The 21,062-nt window shown below is 38.7% G+C and overlaps 1 protein-coding gene across 9 annotated transcripts in view; it reads left to right on the top strand.

The window, feature by feature from the left end:
- Positions 1–21,062, top strand: part of PTK2 (protein tyrosine kinase 2) — a 773,150-nt gene that overhangs the window by 368,567 nt on the left and 383,521 nt on the right. For all 9 annotated transcript variants that reach the window (XM_053715391.1, XM_053715387.1, XM_053715388.1 and 6 more), the window contains one exon: positions 8,088–8,175. In XM_053715391.1, coding sequence (XP_053571366.1) covers positions 8,088–8,175 — 88 coding nt within the window. The remainder of the gene's footprint in view (positions 1–8,087; positions 8,176–21,062) is intronic.

Below are 21,062 nucleotides of genomic sequence, written 5' to 3'. Positions count from 1 at the left end.
AGCCAGAGGGGGAGCTATATGGACAGCTCTTGCTGTGTGCTCTCCTTGCCTTTCCCTGTAGGGGAGGAGAATACCCCACAAGTAATGGATGACGCCGTGGACCGGACACACCGTTGGAGAAAGTAATTTATCAGGTAAGCATAAATTCTGTTTTTTTCTTTCCTGTACAATTTAAAGAATGTTTCTATTTACTTTTATTATCAAATTTACTACTTTCTTTTGGGGGTTTTTGTTGAAAAGTAGGTAGGTAGGCTCAGGAACACTATATAAATCTTTCATGATCCAGGAATGCTGATGGTATGCCTGAGATATTTGTGCAGTTATACGGGGAAGGAGGAACTGCGTCAGGTAGCATCTATTGATGAGAAGTCATTTGAATATATTATTCAGATAGAGCAGCAATTTTAAGCAACTTTCTTATTTACTCCTATTATAAGTGTTTCTTTTTTCTCTTGGTATCTTTATTAGAAAAGCAAAGAATGCAAAGCTTAGGAGCCGGCCCATTTTTTGTTTATCACCTGTGTAGCACTTGCTGATTGGTGGCTAGATGTAGCACCTACCTAGGGTGCTGAACTAAAAATGGGCCAGCTCCTAAGCTTAGATTTCTGCTTTTCCAATAAACATAGCAAGAGAACGAAGAAAAGTTGATAATAAGAATACATTAGAGAATGAAGAAAATGTGATATTAGAAGTACATTAAAAATTGTTTATAATTGCATGCTCTAACTGAAACTTGAGACACGTTTCATGTCCCTTTAAGTAAAAAACATAATTTATGCTTACCTGATAAATTCCTTTCTTCTGTAGTGTGATCAGTCCACGGGTCATCATTACTTCTGGGATATTACTCCTCCCCAACAGGAAGTGCAAGAGGATTCACCCAGCAGAGCTGCATATAGCTCCTCCCCTCTACGTCACTCCCAGTCATTCGACCAAGGACCAACGAGAAAGGAAAAGCCAAGGGTGAAGTGGTGACTGGAGTATAAATTAAAAAATATTTACCTGCCTTAAAAACAGGGCGGGCCGTGGACTGATCACACTACAGAAGAAAGGAATTTATCAGGTAAGCATAAATTATGTTTTCTTCTGTTAAGTGTGATCAGTCCACGGGTCATCATTACTTCTGGGATACCAATACCAAAGCAAAAGTACACGGATGACGGGAGGGATAGGCAGGCTCTTTATACAGAAGGAACCACTGCCTGAAGAACCTTTCTCCCAAAAATAGCCTCCGATGAAGCAAAAGTGTCAAATTTGTAAAATTTGGAAAAAGTATGAAGCGAAGACCAAGTTGCAGCCTTGCAAATCTGTTCAACAGAGGCCTCATTCTTGAAGGCCCAAGTGGAAGCCACAGCTCTAGTAGAATGAGCTGTAATTCTTTCAGGAGGCTGCTGTCCAGCAGTCTCATAAGCTAAACGAATTATGCTACGAAGCCAAAAAGAAAGAGAGGTAGCGGAAGCTTTTTGACCTCTCCTCTGCCCAGAGTAAATGACAAACAGAGAAGACGTTTGTCGAAATTCCTTAGTTGCCTGTAAGTAAAATTTTAGAGCACGGACTACATCCAGGTTGTGCAGTAGACGTTCCTTCTTTGAAGAAGGATTTGGGCATAAAGAAGGAACAACAATCTCTTGATTGATATTCCTGTTAGTAACTACCTTAGGTAAGAACCCAGGTTTAGTACGCAGGACTACCTTATCCGAATGAAAAATCAAATAAGGAGAATCACAATGTAAGGCTGATAATTCAGAGACTCTTCGAGCCGAGGAAATAGCCATTAAAAATAGAACTTTCCAAGATAACAACTTTATATCAATGGAATGAAGGGGTTCAAACGGAACGCCCTGTAAAACATTAAGAACAAGGTTTAAACTCCATGGTGGAGCAACAGTTTTAAACACAGGCTTAATTCTGGCCAAAGCCTGACAAAAAGCCTGGACGTCAGGAACTTCTGACAGACGTTTGTGTAACAGAATGGACAGAGCTGAGATCTGTCCCTTTAATGAACTAGCAGATAAACCCTTTTCTAAACCTTCTTGTAGAAAAGACAATATCCTAGGAATCCTAACCTTACTCCAAGAGTAACCTTTGGATTCACACCAATATAGGTATTTACGCCATATCTTATGGTAAATCTTTCTGGTAACAGGTTTCCTAGCCTGTATTAAGGTATCAATAACTGACTCAGAAAATCCACGTCTTGATAAAATCAAGCGTTCAATTTCCAAGCAGTCAGCTTCAGAGAAGTTAGATTTTGATGTTTGAAGGGACCCTGTATCAGAAGGTCCTGTTTCAGAGGTAGAGACCAAGGTGGACAGGATGACATGTCCACCAGGTCTGCATACCAAGTCCTGCGTGGCCACGCAGGTGCTATTAGAATCACTGATGCTCTCTCTTGTTTGATTCTGGCAATCAATCGAGGAAGCAAAGGGAAGGGTGGAAACACGTAAGCCATCCTGAAGTCCCAAGGTGCTGTCAGAGCATCTATCAGGACTGCTCCTGGATCCCTGGATCTGGACCCGTAACGAGGAAGCTTGGCGTTCTGTCGAGACGCCATGAGATCTATCTCTGGTTTGCCCCAACGTCGAAGTATTTGGGCAAAGACCTCCGGATGAAGTTCCCACTCCCCCGGATGAAAAGTCTGACGACTTAAGAAATCCGCCTCCCAGTTCTCCACTCCCGGGATGTGGATTGCTGACAGGTGGCAAGAGTGAGACTCTGCCCAGCAAATTATCTTTGATACTTCCATCATAGCTAGGGAGCTTCTTGTCCCTCCCTGATGGTTGATGTAAGCTACAGTCGTGATGTTGTCCGACTGAAACCTGATGAACCCCCGAGTTGTCAACTGGGGCCAAGCCAGGAGGGCATTGAGAACTGCTCTCAATTCCAGAATGTTTATTGGCAGGAGACTCTCCTCCTGACTCCATTGTCCCTGAGCCTTCAGAGAATTCCAGACGGCACCCCAACCTAGAAGGCTGGCGTCTGTTGTTACAATTGTCCAGTCTGGTCTGCTGAATGGCATCCCCCTGGACAGATGTGGCCGAGAAAGCCACCATAGAAGAGAATTTTTGGTCTCTTGATCCAGATTCAGAGAAGGGGATAAGTCTGAGTAATCCCCATTCCACTGACTTAGCATGCACAGTTGCAGTGGTCTGAGGTGTAAGCGTGCAAAGGGTACTATGTCCATTGCCGCTACCATTAAGCCGATTACCTCCATGCATTGAGCCACTGACGGGTGTTGAATGGAATGAAGGGTGCGGCAAGCACTTTGAAGTCTTGTTAGCCTGTCCTCTGTCAGGTAAATCTTCATTTCTACAGAATCTATAAGAGTCCCCAGGAAGGGAACTCTTGTGAGTGGAACGAGTGAACTTTTCTTTTCGTTCACCTTCCATCCATGTGACCTTAGAAATGCCAGCACTAACTCTGTATGAGACTTGGCAGTTTGAAAGCTTGAAGCTTGTATCAGAATGTCGTCTGGGTATGGAGCTACCGAGATTCCCCGCGGTCTTAGTACCGCCAGAAGAGCACCCAGAACCTTTGTGAAGATTCTTGGAGCTGTAGCCAATCCGAATGGAAGAGCCACAAACTGGTAATGCCTGTCTAGGAAGGCAAACCTTAGGTACCGATAATGATCTTTGTGAATCGGTATGTGAAGGTAAGCATCTTTTAAATCTACAGTGGTCATGTATTGACCCTCTTGGATCATAGGTAAAATTGTCCGAATAGTCTCCATCTTGAACGATGGAACTCTTAGGAATTTGTTTAGGATCTTTAAGTCCAGGATTGGTCTGAAAGTTCCCTCTTTTTTGGGAACCACAAACAGATTTGAGTAAAACCCCTGTCCCTGTTCCGATCGTGGAACTGGATGGATTACTCCCATTAACAAGAGCTCTTGTACGCAGCGTAGAAACGCCTCTTTCTTTGTCTGGATTGTTGACAATCTTGACAGATGAAATCTCTCTCTTGGAGGAGAGTATTTGAAGTCCAGAAGGTATCCCTGAGATATTATCTCTAGCGCCCAGGGATCCTGAACATCTCTTGCCCAAGCCTGGGCGAAGAGAGAAAGTCTGCCCCCCACTAGATCCGATCCCGGATCGGGGGCCCTCAATTCATGCTGTTTTAGGGGCAGCAGCAGGTTTCCTAGTCTGCTTGCCCTTGTTCCAGGACTGGTTAGGTTTCCAGCCTTGTCTGTAGCGAGCAACAGCTCCTTCCTGTTTTGGTGCAGAGGAAGTTGATGCTGCTCCTGCTTTGAAATTACGAAAGGAACGAAAATTAGACTGTCTAGTCTTGGCTTTGGCTTTGTCCTGAGGCAGGGCATGGCCTTTACCTCCTGTAATGTCAGCGATAATCTCTTTCAACCCGGGCCCGAATAAGGTCTGCCCTTTGAAAGGTATATTAAGCAATTTAGACTTAGAAGTAACATCAGCTGACCAGGATTTTAGCCACAGCGCCCTGCGTGCCTGAATGGCGAATCCTGAATTCTTCGCCGTAAGTTTAGTAAGATGTACTACGGCCTCCGAAATGAATGAATTAGCTAGTTTAAGGACTCTAAGCCTGTCCGTAATGTCGTCCAGAGTAGCTGAACCAATGTTCTCTTCCAGAGACTCAATCCAGAATGCCGCTGCAGCCGTGATCGGCGCAATGCATGCAAGGGGTTGCAATATAAAACCTTGTTGAACAAACATTTTCTTAAGGTAACCCTCTAACTTTTTATCCATTGGATCTGAAAAAGCACAGCTATCCTCCACCGGGATAGTGGTACGCTTAGCTAAGGTAGAAACTGCTCCCTCCACCTTAGGGACCGTTTGCCATAAGTCCCTTGTGGTGGCGTCTATTGGAAACATTTTTCTAAATATCGGAGGGGGTGAGAACGGCACACCGGGTCTATCCCACTCCTTAGTAACAATTTCAGTAAGTCTCTTAGGTATAGGAAAAACCTCAGTACTCGTCGGTACCGCAAAATATTTATCCAACCTACACATTTTCTCTGGTATTGCAACTGTGTTACAATCATTCAGAGCCGCTAACACCTCCCCTAGTAATACACGGAGGTTTTCCAGTTTAAATTTAAAATTTGAAATATCTGAATCCAGTCTGTTTGGATCAGAACCGTCACCCACAGAATGAAGTTCTCCATCCTCATGTTCTGCCACCTGTGACGCAGTGTCTGACATGGCCCTAATATTATCAGCGCACTCTGTTCTCACCCCAGAGTGATCACGCTTACCTCTTAGTTCTGGTAATTTAGCCAAAACCTCAGTCATAACAGTAGCCATATCCTGTAATGTGATTTGTAATGGCCGCCCAGATGTACTCGGCGCTACAATATCACGCACCTCCCTCTGAGCGGGAGATGTAGGTACTGACACGTGAGGCGAGTTAGTCGGCATAACTCTCCCCTCGTTGTTTGGTGAAATTTGTTCAATTTGTACAGATTGACTTTTATTTAAAGTAGCATCAATACAGTTAGTACATAAATTTCTATTGGGCTCCACTTTGGCATTGCAACAAATGACACAGGTATCATCCTCTGAATCAGACATGTTTAACACACTAGCAAATAAACTTGCAACTTGGAAATACATTCAATTAGAATAATATTAAAATGTACTGTGCCTTTAAGAAGCACAGAAGATCTATGACAGTTGAAAATTAATAAATTGAAACAGTTATAGCCTCAATCCTTGTAAACAACACAACTTTAGCAAAGGTTTAATCCCATTAGCAAAGATAACAAATTCTGAAAGCAGGAAACAAATTACAGAATAAACGTTTTTTATCTCAGTCAAACTATAATTCTCACAGCTCTGCTGAGAGAAATTACCTCCCTCAAAATAAGTTTTGAAGACCCCTGAGCTCTGTAGAGATGAACCGGATCATGCAGGGAATACAATGAGTTGCTGACTGAAATATTTGATGCATAGAAAAAGCGCCAAAAAACGGCCCCTCCCCCTCACACACAGCAGTGAGGGAGAACAGAAACTGTCAGAAAAACAGATTAAGCAACTGCCAAGTGGAAAAATAGTGCCCAAACATTTATTCACACAGTACCTCAGCAAATGAAAACGATTTTACATTCCAGCAAAAACGTTAAACATAATCTCTAGTTATTAAACAGCTTTATGTATTTCTTACAGTGTAATTCTAGTGAAGTACCATTCCCCAGAATACTGAAGTGTAAAGTATACATACATGACATTATATCGGTATGGCAGGATTTTCTCATCAATTCCATTGTCAGAAAATAAAAACTGCTACATACCTCTATGCAGATTCATCTGCCCGCTGTCCCCTGATCTGAAGTTTACCTCACTCCTCAGATGGCCGAGAACAGCAATATGATCTTAACTACTCCGGCTAAAATCATAGCAAAACTCTGGTAGATTCTTCTTCAAACTCTGCCAGAGAGGTAATAACACACTCCGGTGCTATTTTAAAATAACAAACTTTTGATTGAAGATATAAAACTAAGTATAATCACCATAGTCCTCTCACACATCCTATCTAGTCGTTGGGTGCAAGAGAATGACTGGGAGTGACGTAGAGGGGAGGAGCTATATGCAGCTCTGCTGGGTGAATCCTCTTGCACTTCCTGTTGGGGAGGAGTAATATCCCAGAAGTAATGATGACCCGTGGACTGATCACACTTAACAGAAGAAATGTGATAGTTACATATACACATGCAGAAAAATTCAAACAAATTAATTCTACACATTTAGGGTTCATAAAAGTGCAAAAAGAGAAGTGCTGGCACTTATTTGAACTGATGCTATACATTTTATATTCAAATAGGATTGACAACTGTACCTTTAAAATAAAAAAAATACACACACACACATATATATATATATATATATATATATATATTTATATATAGTCCTATACATGGCATACACTCATAGTTTTGTGCAAAAAGTGCTTTATTGGCATACAGAAAAGCATTAACGTTATATATACACAACAATCATTGCAAAAGTAGGAGCGTTCACAGGTCTTGAAAACACTGAATATTTTATGGAGTTTTGAATAAAGGAAAAGTGTTTTTATGACCTGTGAATGCTCCTACTTTTGCAATGATTGTTCTATGCAATTATGGCAACCAGAGAAGTCAGTGCATGGCAATAAGGACAACATAATGTATGTGTGTGTGTGTGTGTGTGTGTGTGTGTGTGTGTGTATATATATATATATATATATATATATATTTGTGTATATATATATATATATATATATAAACACACAGAGAAAGTCCAGCACTCACTTACAAGCTCTCAGCTAAGATTAAAAGCACAAATGGAAGGGTTAGTTACCACATCACTATAGACATATACAAAACACAAAAGGGGACTACACTCTCCAACAGTTTGTTTGATTGAAAGCTTGCATTTGTATAGCTGTATTAGGGACCCAGGTTTTGGAAGAGACCTTGACGTGGTACCTGGGCTTGTCCCGTTTGGCCAGATGCGGTAACTAACTCTTCCAGTTTTGCTTTTAATCTTAGCTGAGAGCTTGTAAGCGAGTGCTGGACTTTCTCTGTGTGTTGTATTAATTTATTTGGTAATTTTCCGTATGGGCCTTGCACCCAGACTTGTCTGGGGTTAACTGCCTGGGACTCTGGAGACAGCACAGCTTCCTGAGAGGGCTATTGAGCACCCAGGGCTGAGCATGTTATGGGATGCAATCCCCTTCCGTGTTTGTATGTATAAATATAGATAGATAAAAGAAATTGAATATTTATTTATTAAATATGAGTCACATTGTCTTTCTAAATGGTCATGCAAGACAAATGAATTTCAAAGATGTTTTATATATATATATATTTGAAATGCATTTGTCTTGCATGACCATTTAGAAAGACAATGTGACTCATATATATTTAATAAATAAATATTCAATTTTCTTTTACCAATAATGTAAATTATGTGGAGTAAAAGGATTTTTATCCCCTGTGCATTTTGTACGGATTAGGTCTCATTTTGTTTTTTTTGCAATGCATTTTAAGGGTTTAGATCTAAACCACAAAACACGAAATATCTTCATATAATCATGTAAAACAGTGTGTCTGATAAATATTTTCATTATTGTTTCAGATATGAGCTTAGAATTCGATATCTACCTAAAGGATTTGTGAACCAATTCACAGAGGACAAACCCACTCTAAACTTCTTTTATCAGCAGGTATGTGACTTTTTAAGAAATAATGCTTGTAATGTTCACTGTTTTTTTCAATGATCAGATACAGGCAAACCTTGTTATTGTAAATATTAATATGGTTTTGTGAACTATATTTAGTTTGTTTACTGTGAGATTGTTACTCTAGCAGCTGAATTATCACTGTCATTAACTGGCCTCAGAAGAAAAGATAAGGGAAACCTAAGTTACAATATGGTGGTGCCCATAACTTTATTGAAACTAAAACACTACACTTGTTCCTTCTATATTTACACAAATAGAATTGAAACATATCTATATTCTATTCTTAAGCAAAAATTCCTTACAGAACATCTAGTAATCATTTAGCTTTTAATGTCCCTGATTCAACTGATGGTATTTTCTAAAAACATACAGGTGAGCTAACATTCTGTGCTTGGGCAAATCAGAGCATTGTCCCAAGAATATGAACGCTGTGTATGAGAGTAACAGTTTAGCTCCTTCTCTGCTCTGCTGTGTATAGTTAACCAGCAAGTGTAAATAGACTATGGTCCCCTGAGTCTGACCCAGCAGTTACCCTCTTGTTGATACCTACCAGGCTTGCAGCTGCCCCTTAACCAACAGCTTTACCATGGTTGTTGCCTTGTCTGTCAGCATAATTGGTTTGTGCAGCACATTTCCTTTTTAATACAGTCACACTGTTACCCTGGGCACTAAGGTTTCTACCAATTACAGACTTGTCAATCTGCAGAATGTTTAAACGACATCTCAGCGCATAAATATACAATGCTTGACCTTGCCTCTAGCAACTTCCATACATTCTTTCTATGCTAAACTGGTAGAGAACAAAGTAAAGCAGTACAATATGTTACAACCATCTCATGATAAAAGTGTTAAATGAAAGCAGGGCCACATTGCAGAATTTTGGTAATACATCATAAAATCTGTCATAGATTAGGCTGTCTCAACTCCAGTCCTCAATTTACCTTAAAAGGACAATTTTAAAAGACTTCCTTACCTGATGACATTGATATTATTTTTGGTTCAGCAATTGGGTAGCACTTAATGATTGGTGTTCTAATGTAGTCACCAATCAGTAAGCGCTACCCAGGGTGCTGAACCAAAAATGTGCCGGCTCCTAAGCTTTGATTCCTGCTTTTTCAAATAAAGATACCAATAGAACAAAGAAACATCGATAATAGGAGTAAATTAGAAAGGTGGTTATAATTGCTTTTTATTTGAATCATGAAAGATTAATATCCCTTTAACATAAAAATGTTAAACAACTTATTTGGATGGTGAAACCTTACTTTTTCATAGTGGTCTTATGATCTATTTTATATATATACATATATATATATATATATATATATATATATATATATATGTGTGTGTGTTATATAAAATACAACCAGTGCTATAAAGTATTTGTACAATGGATAACAAAAAACTCATTTGAAAGTGCAGAATTGCAGCTTTTAGGTAACATGTCTCCGGTTTCTGTTATGTGGGGCAGAATAGGGGATACCCAACAACCCTGATGTTCTTCCATTTGCCTATGCTTATGCCATGTGATTACTATTACCACGTTCATCCACTTTTAGCCACCTGGGTATGTGATCCCTCATTTGTAAGAGGAGACTTTCTCTTTCAAAAGAAGGGTCACTTCCTTTATTTCAGTGCTAGAATTACTTTTAAAGCCCAGAGCACCTTAACAGTCACCTAATAGATTATTTCAAATTCTTTGGCAATCTGGCGCTACCTAAAGGGGACACGAGAACGTTCCGTGGGTAATCCTCTTTCATGTAAGGAGCATTGTATGTGTGTTTTGCTCTCTCTATATACTCTGTATATGGGATAGGGAAGTCATTAGGCATTATGGCAATCGCCTGCTAATGACAAATATATGTGACCCCTTACTGGAAAGAGAGGACTCCCCTTATTTCAAACTGGAGTCTTATACCCCTCTGTGTTTTATGGGGGATGTAGTGACTGTAAAAGAGTCTCCTCAACCTCATGAAACACTGCACTTTCATGAGACGCTCACCATTGATCTAGGGTATATGTTCTCTGTGTTCAACATAAGTTTACAACTACTTTACCTTCACCAGTATTATTTTTCTTTTTCAGTGAATTGTTCTCTAAGTCTAATCATGTACTCCGCTATACAAAATCTGTTTTCGCTCTACATGTTCACTTGCCACTGTTTCATGAATTTTTTCAGGCATTTCATGTTCCTTTTTACAGTGTTATGTATGTGTATGTGTGTGTATGTGTTTATATATATATATATACACACACACACTGAGCTGAATAGGTAGCCATGCAGAAAGATCTCCCCTGACTTGCAGATGGAGGCTTTTGTGTTTTATACCATATCTCAAACGTATATATTTCAGTCTGTGATGTTTAAATGTCTGTTTTCCTTAGTTTACACATCCTCCTCTCTTTGTCCTTGAAACATCCAAAGTATTTGAAAAATATTATTTAATAGGGATTTTTATAATTTATCTAAATAATTAAAGATCAACCTTGTTTAGTGTATGTAGGAGGGGATTTGAGTGCTTTCTCATGGGACCGCTGATGAGGCTATCCCATTCCCAAAAACATAAGGTCTTGGATTGGTAAGACCAGTCCTTTTCAGGAAGTTCCAATAATCATGATCAGTGGGATGCGTATTTCAGTAAACTGGAGCTGTTTAGAAAACAGGCCTGGCATTATTAATATAGTCTATATATAATACTCACTGGGTCAACATTTTACTGAGAGGAAAAAAAAATCTTTAAACGTTCAAAACATTGCATCATTTTTTTTAAAGCAGAACTTTGTTTTGATGTTTAAGATTGACATGTAAGTCTAGAATCATAGGCACTCCCCCCTGTTCTGATCTCATCATTGAAATCATGTGATCACATGAACACTTGCATTATTTCAATGTGTACTTATTTGTTTACATTGGAACTTTGTTCCGATGTAGTCAAATAAGTCCCGGCAGGAAGGGGTTAACATAATGTCATATCATGTGTGTGTATATGAATATTTTATCCATCTCAGAATAACAACAAACACAGATCAGGAGTATGGGCAGTAGAATTAGAAACATCAATTAGGAACCAACAGGATTTAAAAGATTTACAGATATTGGGTGTGAGTTGCAGCATGTGTGACCTTCACAAACACAGCTATACAATGCAGGCTGTTGCAGCGAGGGAAGGAGTATATTTCATTGTCACACACACTGCGTATTACACCCAGTGAAACGGACATCTCCCTTGGTCCTTCAGCTGGAAAAGGAACAGGCTCACTTTAATGAGCTTTTTTTTTTGTCAGGGAGCAGAGTCACCCGTGTTAAACGAGATGGCTTAAACCTGTCTGGATTTTATTTGGCTGCCGTAAAACACACTATATAAACAGAAACATCAGCATTAAAATAAGGTAATCTCCATCACCTATAAAAATAAAATAAAGCTACCAATGAGACCCGTTTCAGGTTCTTAGATGATGGAAGTCATGGTACTATAGCTGCAACTTAAAGGGACAGCGTAATGTAAAATTGCTTCTCCCTTAATGTGTTTCCAGTTACTTGTTATACGAGCTGCAGAGAATAAAATGTTTGATGAATTACATCTTTAGATTTGTTTTTGTATATGAAATAATTGGTTTTGTTCTTTGAAACCACTACCTATTAAAATGACTTGAGCTTGCAGGGAAATTATATCTCCTTTTTTATCACTTTCTGTACAGACACATGATTCTTTATATTTTCTCAAATTGAAAAGGAACATTGTATTACACTCCTAGTGGGGGTTAGGAGATATAGCCTATATTCTATAGCCTATATTTAATTATAGAAAGTTTATATAAAGGTAGGGATACCACGAGCAAGCATTGCTATTTCAAATGTCAAAATAAAGGTCAATTAGCTATTTGTAAACCATTTAAAACACTCCAGCAGGTAAAAATGATCACTGGGAACAAATTTAAGGGGATAAAAAGGTATGGTACATTGTCCCTTTAAATGGAATATCTTCTGCATCAAATAGATTTTACCTATTAGAAGCAAATGTTTGGTGTCAGTGATTGAGGGTGGAAGAGTGGGAAACAAGGGCAAATGCAGAGATTTTTAGATATATTGGAAAGGGGCAGAATGTGAGTAGAGTTGGCAGCAACTGGTAGACAAGAACTGATGGCAGAGGCCAAAATGTCACGTGTCATTTTAGTGCTGCTCACATATTGCATAATAAAGTTGTTTGTTTCTCCCCAAATACTTATCTTGTCAGTGTAATTACTGTGCGTTTGTACTCAGATAATGGGAAAACACATTTAGAAAATAACTAAACAAATTGGAAGTTTATTAAAATTCAGCCTGCCCCCCCCCCCCCCACACACTCTCAAAATTGTCTTAAAGGGACATTATACACTCATTTTCTCTTTGCATAAATGTTTTGTAGATGATCTATTTATATAGCCCATAAAGTTTTTTTATTTAAATAAATGTATAGTTTTGCTTATTTTTAAATTATATTGCTCTGATTTTCAGACTCCTAACCAAGCCCCAAAGTTTTATGAGAATACCGTCAGCTACCTACTCCAACTTGCTCCTGTTTGTGTAAAGGGTCTTTTCATATGCAAAAGAAGGGGGAGGGGGGGGGGAGGGTCTTATTTCCCACTTGCAGTGGGCTTTCCAGCTGCCTTTTCAACAGAGATAAACTGACAGCTTTTAAGTAAGTTTTTAAACAGTTTTATACTGGATTTTTATATCAGTATCTGTGCATCTTATTCTTTATAGTAGTGTCTATTACATGCAGTTATATGAAAATGAGTGTATACTGTCCCTTTAAAGAAAATACACTTATCACATGTTCTTTAAAGGGACACTGAACCCAAATTTTTTCTTTTGTGATTCAGATAGAGCATACAATTTTAAGCAACTTTCTAATTTACTCCTATTATCAAATGTTCTTCATTCTCTTGGTATTTTTATTTGAAAAGCAAGAATGTAAGTGTAGATGCCGGCCCATTTTTGATGAACAACCTGGGTTGTTCGTGCGGATTGGTGGATAAATCCACTTTTTCAAATAAAGATGGCAAGAGAACGAAGAAAAATTGATAATAGGAGTAAATTAGAAAGTTGCTTAAAATTGCATGCTCTATCTGAATCGCGAAAGAAAAATCTCTTACAAATTTTGCACATAATTATACTTAAATTCCTGCAACAATTCCTAAACAAATTGGCTCTGTGTAATTGTTGCTCAACACAAATTGCTTGTTAATTTCCCTGCTAGGCTGCATGGTCTTTACGCTGGGTTTTCCCAGTGTGAGCATTGTGAGAGCATGGTCTGGCGTCATACAATTATAGAGCACCGTTGTCATATAAAATCCTGAGTTTTTATGATTATTTCAAGGACATTTGCTCTGCAGAGAGGTGTTTGTACAGTCTGTTTATGTGTATAATACTGGTGTTGTAAGTACTGAAGTCGGGTGTCATTGGTATCCAAAGGGGGCATTTGTGTCCCCTCTGGAATTTTACTCTTTATCCAATTCAATATGTATTTTATATAAACATTATTATTGTCAGGGTTGGTTTGTTTTAACACCATCATTTCTGATGTAAATACCAGGGTCTGCTCACCCACTGGAACATAGCGCATCCATTTATCTGTAAAAAATGATCTATACAATACTAAGGGTTACTTAAGCACTTATATTGCTCAAGCACAACACAAATAGGCAGCTTCATGTTTTGGAGAAAGTTTAATTGCCTCCGTTAAATGTATTTATTATGTGCTGAGGGTGTTTGTGCAGCTGCATTTTCTTCTCCTGCGCTTTACATTTACTAAGGGGAATGGGCGGTATGGGAAATGCTTAAAGAGATACTTTAATACGTTTTTTACATTGAGACCTAGCTGAACAAACCTGGAGAGCCAATGACGATAGGCGTATGTGTGCAACCACCAATCATCATGTAGCTTCCAGTAGTACATTGCTGCTACTAAGCCTACCTAGGTATGCATTTTAACAAATACAAAGAGAATGGAGCAAATCTGATAATAGAAGTAAATGTAATTATTATGTTTAAAATTGAATGCTCTATCTCAATCATGAGAGTTTAATTTTGTTAGTAGCTGTTGGGAAAGGATGGACATGATTGTGTTCTCCACAGAAAATTCTGACAGCCAGGTGGGCATTATGAAGTAGCTTGGGTGGGCAGTGTAATACTTTGCAATACTATGATATTTATAAATGTTTCTTAAGCTATCCAAAGCCCAAATTTATTGCATAATTTAACATACATTAATTTAATGATAATTTGTACTACACACATTGATAAAAAATATTAGCTAATGTTAGCTTTATATTGGCTTAAATTGTAACCAGGTGGTCAGTAAAATCAGACGGATGATATGTCCATTAAATAGGTCCTGGGGAGAACTCTGGTTAGTAAATTAGGGAGAAGGACTAAAGCAAATATTCTGAAAAATGTAACATTGAACCCATTGGGCCTTTCCCAGGTTTTAGGTCTTTAATAACTCTTAATTTCCTACAGGGAGATGGTCCTATCTAAAATATCAATTTGTTCAGGCCAGGGGTTAGTTTTGTGATCTGATTACCAGTTTGAAGGGATTCCGATGGATCAATTTTAAACACATTTCCAATCTACTTGTATTAGCAAATTTACTTTTGCTTTCTTGGTATCCTTTTTTGAAGAGCATACCAAGGTAGGTTCAGAGAATGGCAGCAGTATTTGTAACAAGGTTTTTATATTATTTATTTATGCTTCTGCAGCTCCCATGTGTTAGGAAATTGTCCATCACTTACCCTATATTTATCATGAAAGTTTAAAATATCTAAACATTTTTTTATATACTTAATTAATATTAATAGAAAATCAATGTATGGTTTTTCAGTCATTTTTTTTTAGTTTATTTTAAATTAGAGATACAACTGCAATAGAAATCCAGCATTTTACAGTCTGTGAAAAGCACAGAGAAGAGCAGAACCTATGCTTTATTATATGGACTATGTATTGCCTTGCTTGCTGTACTATTCTATATCACAAGCATCGGCTTGACCCAGTTTGGATACAAATATATGGGGGTATATTCCAATCTTCTCAACAAAATACAAAACTCCCATGCCAATACCTTGTTTAGTTCATCCATGCCTGGGGCGATTTAACCTTTATACTGCTCTAATGCAATGGTATTTCAGCCCGTACTAGACTATTTTAAACACAATATGCATTTTCTGGGTTTTATTCTCAATTGCTTATTACAGTTAGGCAGTATCTGAGTATAATGGTTTACAAATTAACAGAGAAAGAGGTCAGGCCTTGGGACTGAAGCAATGTCATGGGAACCAAGGACGGACAATTTGAAGAATGAATAAAAGCCACACATAGTCAGTTCAGTAAAAAAAAACAACTAGCAACAATCCACATGGGCTAGAACAGGTTACGTGCCAAATTCACACATTATTTTATCACAGTAGGCGACATATAAATCAGTAGATACCATTAAAAAGTGATTGATCATTTGTAGGAAGAATTCTCACTTTGCTCTGGATCTCTTACACAATATTACGTATATGATCACTAAAAAGGAGTGTGTAATACCAAATACCTTTTAGTGATTGTGTAAGTTTATAGAAATGAGCACATCACATGCACCAAATAATTGTAACGAGGTATAAAGACATCTGCTCTACGGTTTATGCCCCCCAGGATAAAGATAACTTATAAGAGCATACACTTTCTTACAGTACTGAGCCTACATAATTCTGTACTAATGGGTAGGGCAGAACAGAGCTAATCTTTGCTTGTGGTGGCATGTCCATGACCTCCAATAAAATTGTTGGACTTTTGCTTATCAGCAGGTGTTCCAATCTATACCCTAGGGAGGAGGTGTGCACAAACAGAATATCAATCTTAAAGTACTTTACTTTGAACCTTTTCAGGAAAAATAATAATAATTACATTTTCAGTCTCTTTAATGCTGCTCCTACATATGCATAATAAAATTATATATTTTTTTTGGGGAGGGGGCAGCGGGCGTGACCAGCAGCCATCCTGGTCGGCAGCAAAATTAAAAGCGGAGCACACAGCGCTTGTAAAATAGGCGTTTTACTACTAACTACAGGCACCTAACTTGACAACGCCAGCTAAGAATTTATTTATTTTTAACCATAATGCTATTGCACACTTAATAGTAGGGCTGCAACAACTAATCAATAAAATCGATAATGCAAATAGTTGTCAACGATTTCCATTATCGATTAGTTGGTCTATCGATTAGTTGGGCTGCTTGCCGCAGCCACACTAGAGAAGGCGTGTCTATTTCTGAGCGTTGAAGAGAAGACATGTGAAGATGTGTGGGAAGAGAAAAGTGTGTGACAGTGCAATATACTTCTGACCTAATCTGCTGCAAGGTGGGTAATAACTAGTACTAGCGCAGACAATTGCAATGGAGGAGGGAGATATTATCGGCTGGCTGCTACTTGACTTAAAGCTGTTTATTACAGGCAGCTGTTTGAATGAATAATGTGTTCTTTTTGCCTGTTTTATTCTCGCACTTGACTTTTTTTGTTGTTGCTTTTTTCAGAGTAACAGTAATTGTAGAGTCATGAGACCACCAGAGCTTATATCTTATCTGCCTTGGGCTCCCAGCAAGTAACTTGATCCGCAACCTCACCTTAGCCCCTCCCCTTCCATGCGACACGGTGCCCGCGATCTCCTCACACCCTATGAGATCTAATCTTAACAGACAACAGCTGCTCTATAATATTAAAAAGAAAATATCACTGCTGTCACTGTGACTGCTTCTGTAAGGAAGGATTAGGATTGCACAGGGGTGTGAGGAGATCGCGGGCATCAGTTGTGTGGGGGGGAGGGGCTAAGGTGAGGGTACGGATCAAGTTAATAACTTGCTGGGAACCAAGGGGATTTAGATATAAGCTCTGCTGGTCTCACTATTTGTACAGAACACTCCTTCCTGTGACTGCTTCTCTAACTGCTAGGAAGGATTCAAGGATAGCACAGGGGTGTGAGGAGATCGCCGGCACCAGGTCATGGAAGGGGAGGGGCTAAGGTGAGGGTCCGACTCTGGATCAAGTAAAACTTGCTAAAATAATAATATATAACCTCTGGTGGTCTTACTGTTTTATTTTACAACACTCATTCCTGTGACTGCTAGCTTCTGTAACTGTTAGGAAAGATAGCACAGTGGCGTGAGCTGTGAGGAGATCGTGGCACCGGGTCACATGGAAGGGGGAGGGGCTAAGGTGAGGGTCCGGATCAAGTAACTTGCTGGGAGCCTAGGTTAGATAAGACATAAGCTCTGGTCTCACTGTGTGTTTTTTTTTTAAATCTAACTAACTCAAAGTCAACTTAGCCAAGAGAAGCGCAAGCATACAAAAACACTGAGACCAGAGCTTATGTCTTAATCCTCTTGGCTCCGCCTCCCAGCAAGTTACTTGATCCGGCCCCTCACCCTAGCCCCTCCCCTTCCATGCCACCCAGTGCCTGCGATCTCCTCAGTCCTCACACCCCTGTGTGCTATCCTTCCTAACACCAGTTACAGAAGCAGTCACAGAAAGTGTTGTAAAATCAAACAGTGAGACCACCAGAGACTATTATTATTATCTTAGCAACTAGCAAGTTACTTGATCCGGAGTCGGACCCTCCCCTTAGCCCATCCCCTTCCATGCCACCCGGTGCCCGCGATCTCCTCAATCCTCACACCCCTGTGCTATCCTTCCTAACACCAGTTACAGAAGCAGTCATAGGAAGTGTTGTAAAATCAAACAGTGAGACCTCCAGAGGTTATGTATGAACCAACCAACAGAAAAAAAAGTCTAAATTTGAATCTCATCGAATTAAATCCCTCCCACCCTGCAGTCATGATTATTAAATTAATAAACACCTACTCCTAACCAGTGCCCACCTGTGCACATTCATTGTCAGTGGGATCTTGTTCCCCAGAAAGTGTTTAATAGAAGTTTGTGTTGTGTACAGTTGTACAGTGAACTGGTAAGATAAAAGTTTAACTATTTGTATTTCTGCAGTAAGGCAGTTTTTTTTAATGCTCTGTTAAACCAAACAGAGTATGTTTGTTCATTAAATTATATTTTTTTACAAATGGTATATTGTTGAGTTTTTTTGTTTTTTTTTTAATCCGATTAATCGAAAAAATAATCTACCAACTAATCAATTATGAAAATAATTGTTAGTTGCAGCCCTACTTAATAGACTATGGTATAGTGTAAATATAACTTTTATATTCACTGGGAAACCAAAAGAAACAGAGTGACTCACTTTATTGCTATATTTGCTTTATTGCGGTGGTCGTACCAAACACGCAATATATCCGAGGTATGCTTGTATTTGTTTGTTGTTTTTTTCCCACCAACTTGCAGCTGAAGTAGAACTGTTTACACAACCCTTACTCTGGTGAGCTGAAGAAATTTTGAGGTAAAATATCGTCCTTTTTTACATAGAGATTCTCAGGTGATATTTTCTTGTCAGCTTTTTACAATTATGCTGCATCACTTTCAAGTGGTTTAGCATATGAGTACTATGTCCCTTTAATTGCTAGATTTATTATTCTGCATATATTGATACAACTTCCCTTGCCAGGCTCCTAAAATATGTAGCTGGCTGATCAACTTTATAGTTGACTCCTAAATTTACCAGGTCCTGAAATATATTTATATGCTAATCTGTCTCTTCTTGATGAAATTACTTCTTCTCAAGGCCATAGGCAAAGATACAGAATATTTTAGTCTAACATCCTCTTGGCATCATTTAAAGGATCATAGGTTATGGCACAAAAAACATGATCTAATGTAGTGACATCTGGAGGCTTCCCTGTGCACAGTCAGGGGAATAATTACTGTCACTTTGTCTGCAAAATACATTGTTTACAGCAGAGTCTATTGAAACTCCTTCCCTTGCAATTAGCATACAACAGAGAGATTGCTATAAATGGGTTATGGCAAAGATCAACTGCAGTCCAAAAACTTGTTGGTGGCCTTGTATCAGTGTGACAGAGAATAGGGGGGCAGATGGCAGACAGTCCCTACCCTACAGCTGTTAGGTCTGTCTGCCGAGTGTGCAGCTATAACTCAGACGGTGTTATACTCTGTGGGGGTGACATTCGCCAAGGTCCTGGGTTATGTTACGCATCCTGAAAATGTGCTGATTTTATTTAGAGTTAATACTCTCAATGTAACTTAGGAACAGAGCTGAGACTTTGGTTCCGATGATAAAATGTTCACCAAGGCAGATGTGAAAAAAAAAATCCATAGACTATGGGAAGTATCTAGTAACTGGCAGGGACAGGATCTTTATTTTTATTTTATTTTTTTAAAGAAAAAAAAATAAAGATCCTGTCCCTGCAAGTTGCTAGATGCCTCCCATAGTAAGTAATAAAGCACACTGGAAAGGAAAATTTTGCTGGGGTGACTAAAGTTAACAGGGGGCAGAGGGCACACTTTAAAAACCTACTGCTACAGCTCCGTTTTCAGTGTATAATATATTTTAATTTAATATGTATATACCGGTGTGTGTGTGTATATATATATATATATATATATATATATATATCTTCCTTACATTTAATGCCTCTTGTCATTGGTTTACTAGATGTGTCCACTATGTCCCAGCAATGCATTGCTGTTTTTGAGCTGACTTTAGCTATGTACTTTTTTTTTTTGCACTTTTATGTCCTGATAGTGGGAATATCGTGCTCCAGTCACACACACTTCTATACCACCTATCCACCTCAGTTTAACTCAGAATAGCTATACAGTTTTAGAACCAAAGAACTATAGACAAAAGTGACCTCCTCTACTTGTTCAAATGTGGGGTTACTTTACTCCCTAGGGTGCAGATGATCATTAAAAATGGCTATCTTGTACCCCACTAGAAACTAGTGGTAGGTGAGGGGCACTCCTTTCTTATTTGAGGTGTATTAGACCCCTCTTGTGAAATATGGAATCCCCCCTCTTATTGCTAGTTGATTTGTTTAGTGGTGATTTCCTGCTACTATTATAGCACCTACCCACATCAGTGTAACTTAGAAGAGCTATACAGTGTTAGAACCATAGAACAACATAACTGTGAGAAAAAGGGGCAATACAAGTAGGTTTGAATCTGTGTAGCCACGTACCTTGTGTAAATCAGTCGTGCATTGGTTGCTAAAGCTTCAGTAGCTGTCCTTTACAATGTTAGTTTACTATATGTGCACTCCCTCTCACGTTGTTTCATGAACAACCTAATACTACACATTTTTATTGTTTGTCATATACAGCAATACTGTTTTTCTGTGCAATTGCACTATAAATCCTTGTGCCTCAGTAGAAACAATAATAAACACTGTAAAAGGCTGAGCTGAAAGCTAGTCAATGCATAATTTATGCAAATGAATGGATTCATATTATAGCTCATAGCAATTCTCTGGCTAGATTAAAGTTTTATTCTGTCCGATGAGATGCTTCCCTATCTCAGATCTCTATAATGCAGGCAAAACCTATAAAAGAGATTCATATTACTTCCATTTATTCTTATGATTAGGAGGCATTTTCAGATTTGTTAAATACTTCCACAACGTACTGGGGGGAGATACTCTGAAGACTGCAGGCATAAGGGGGATTGCTGTATTTACAGGCAGCCATCTCCTAGTGGAGGCAATAAATAAAAATGGCATCATCATTAAATGTACTTAGGGAAATAGACTGATTTTTCCTGGAAGCAATTAAGTAAATAAAACTGTTGAAAAGGGTGATTTTCAGTCACATTAGTTGGCTTTACTATAGTTTCCAGCCAGTTCATTTTAACACTGACTGACGAAGAAAGAATTCTCTTTCTGACAGCCAAGAGGTTAAAATCTTGTCCGGCAACCCAATATTTAAAGAGA

This window comes from Bombina bombina, chromosome 5 (genome assembly GCF_027579735.1).
Source record: "Bombina bombina isolate aBomBom1 chromosome 5, aBomBom1.pri, whole genome shotgun sequence".
Lineage (NCBI taxonomy): Eukaryota > Metazoa > Chordata > Amphibia > Anura > Bombinatoridae > Bombina > Bombina bombina.
The sequence above is the reverse complement of the archived record's forward strand: the minus strand, read 5'-3'. Positions and strand labels throughout refer to the sequence as shown.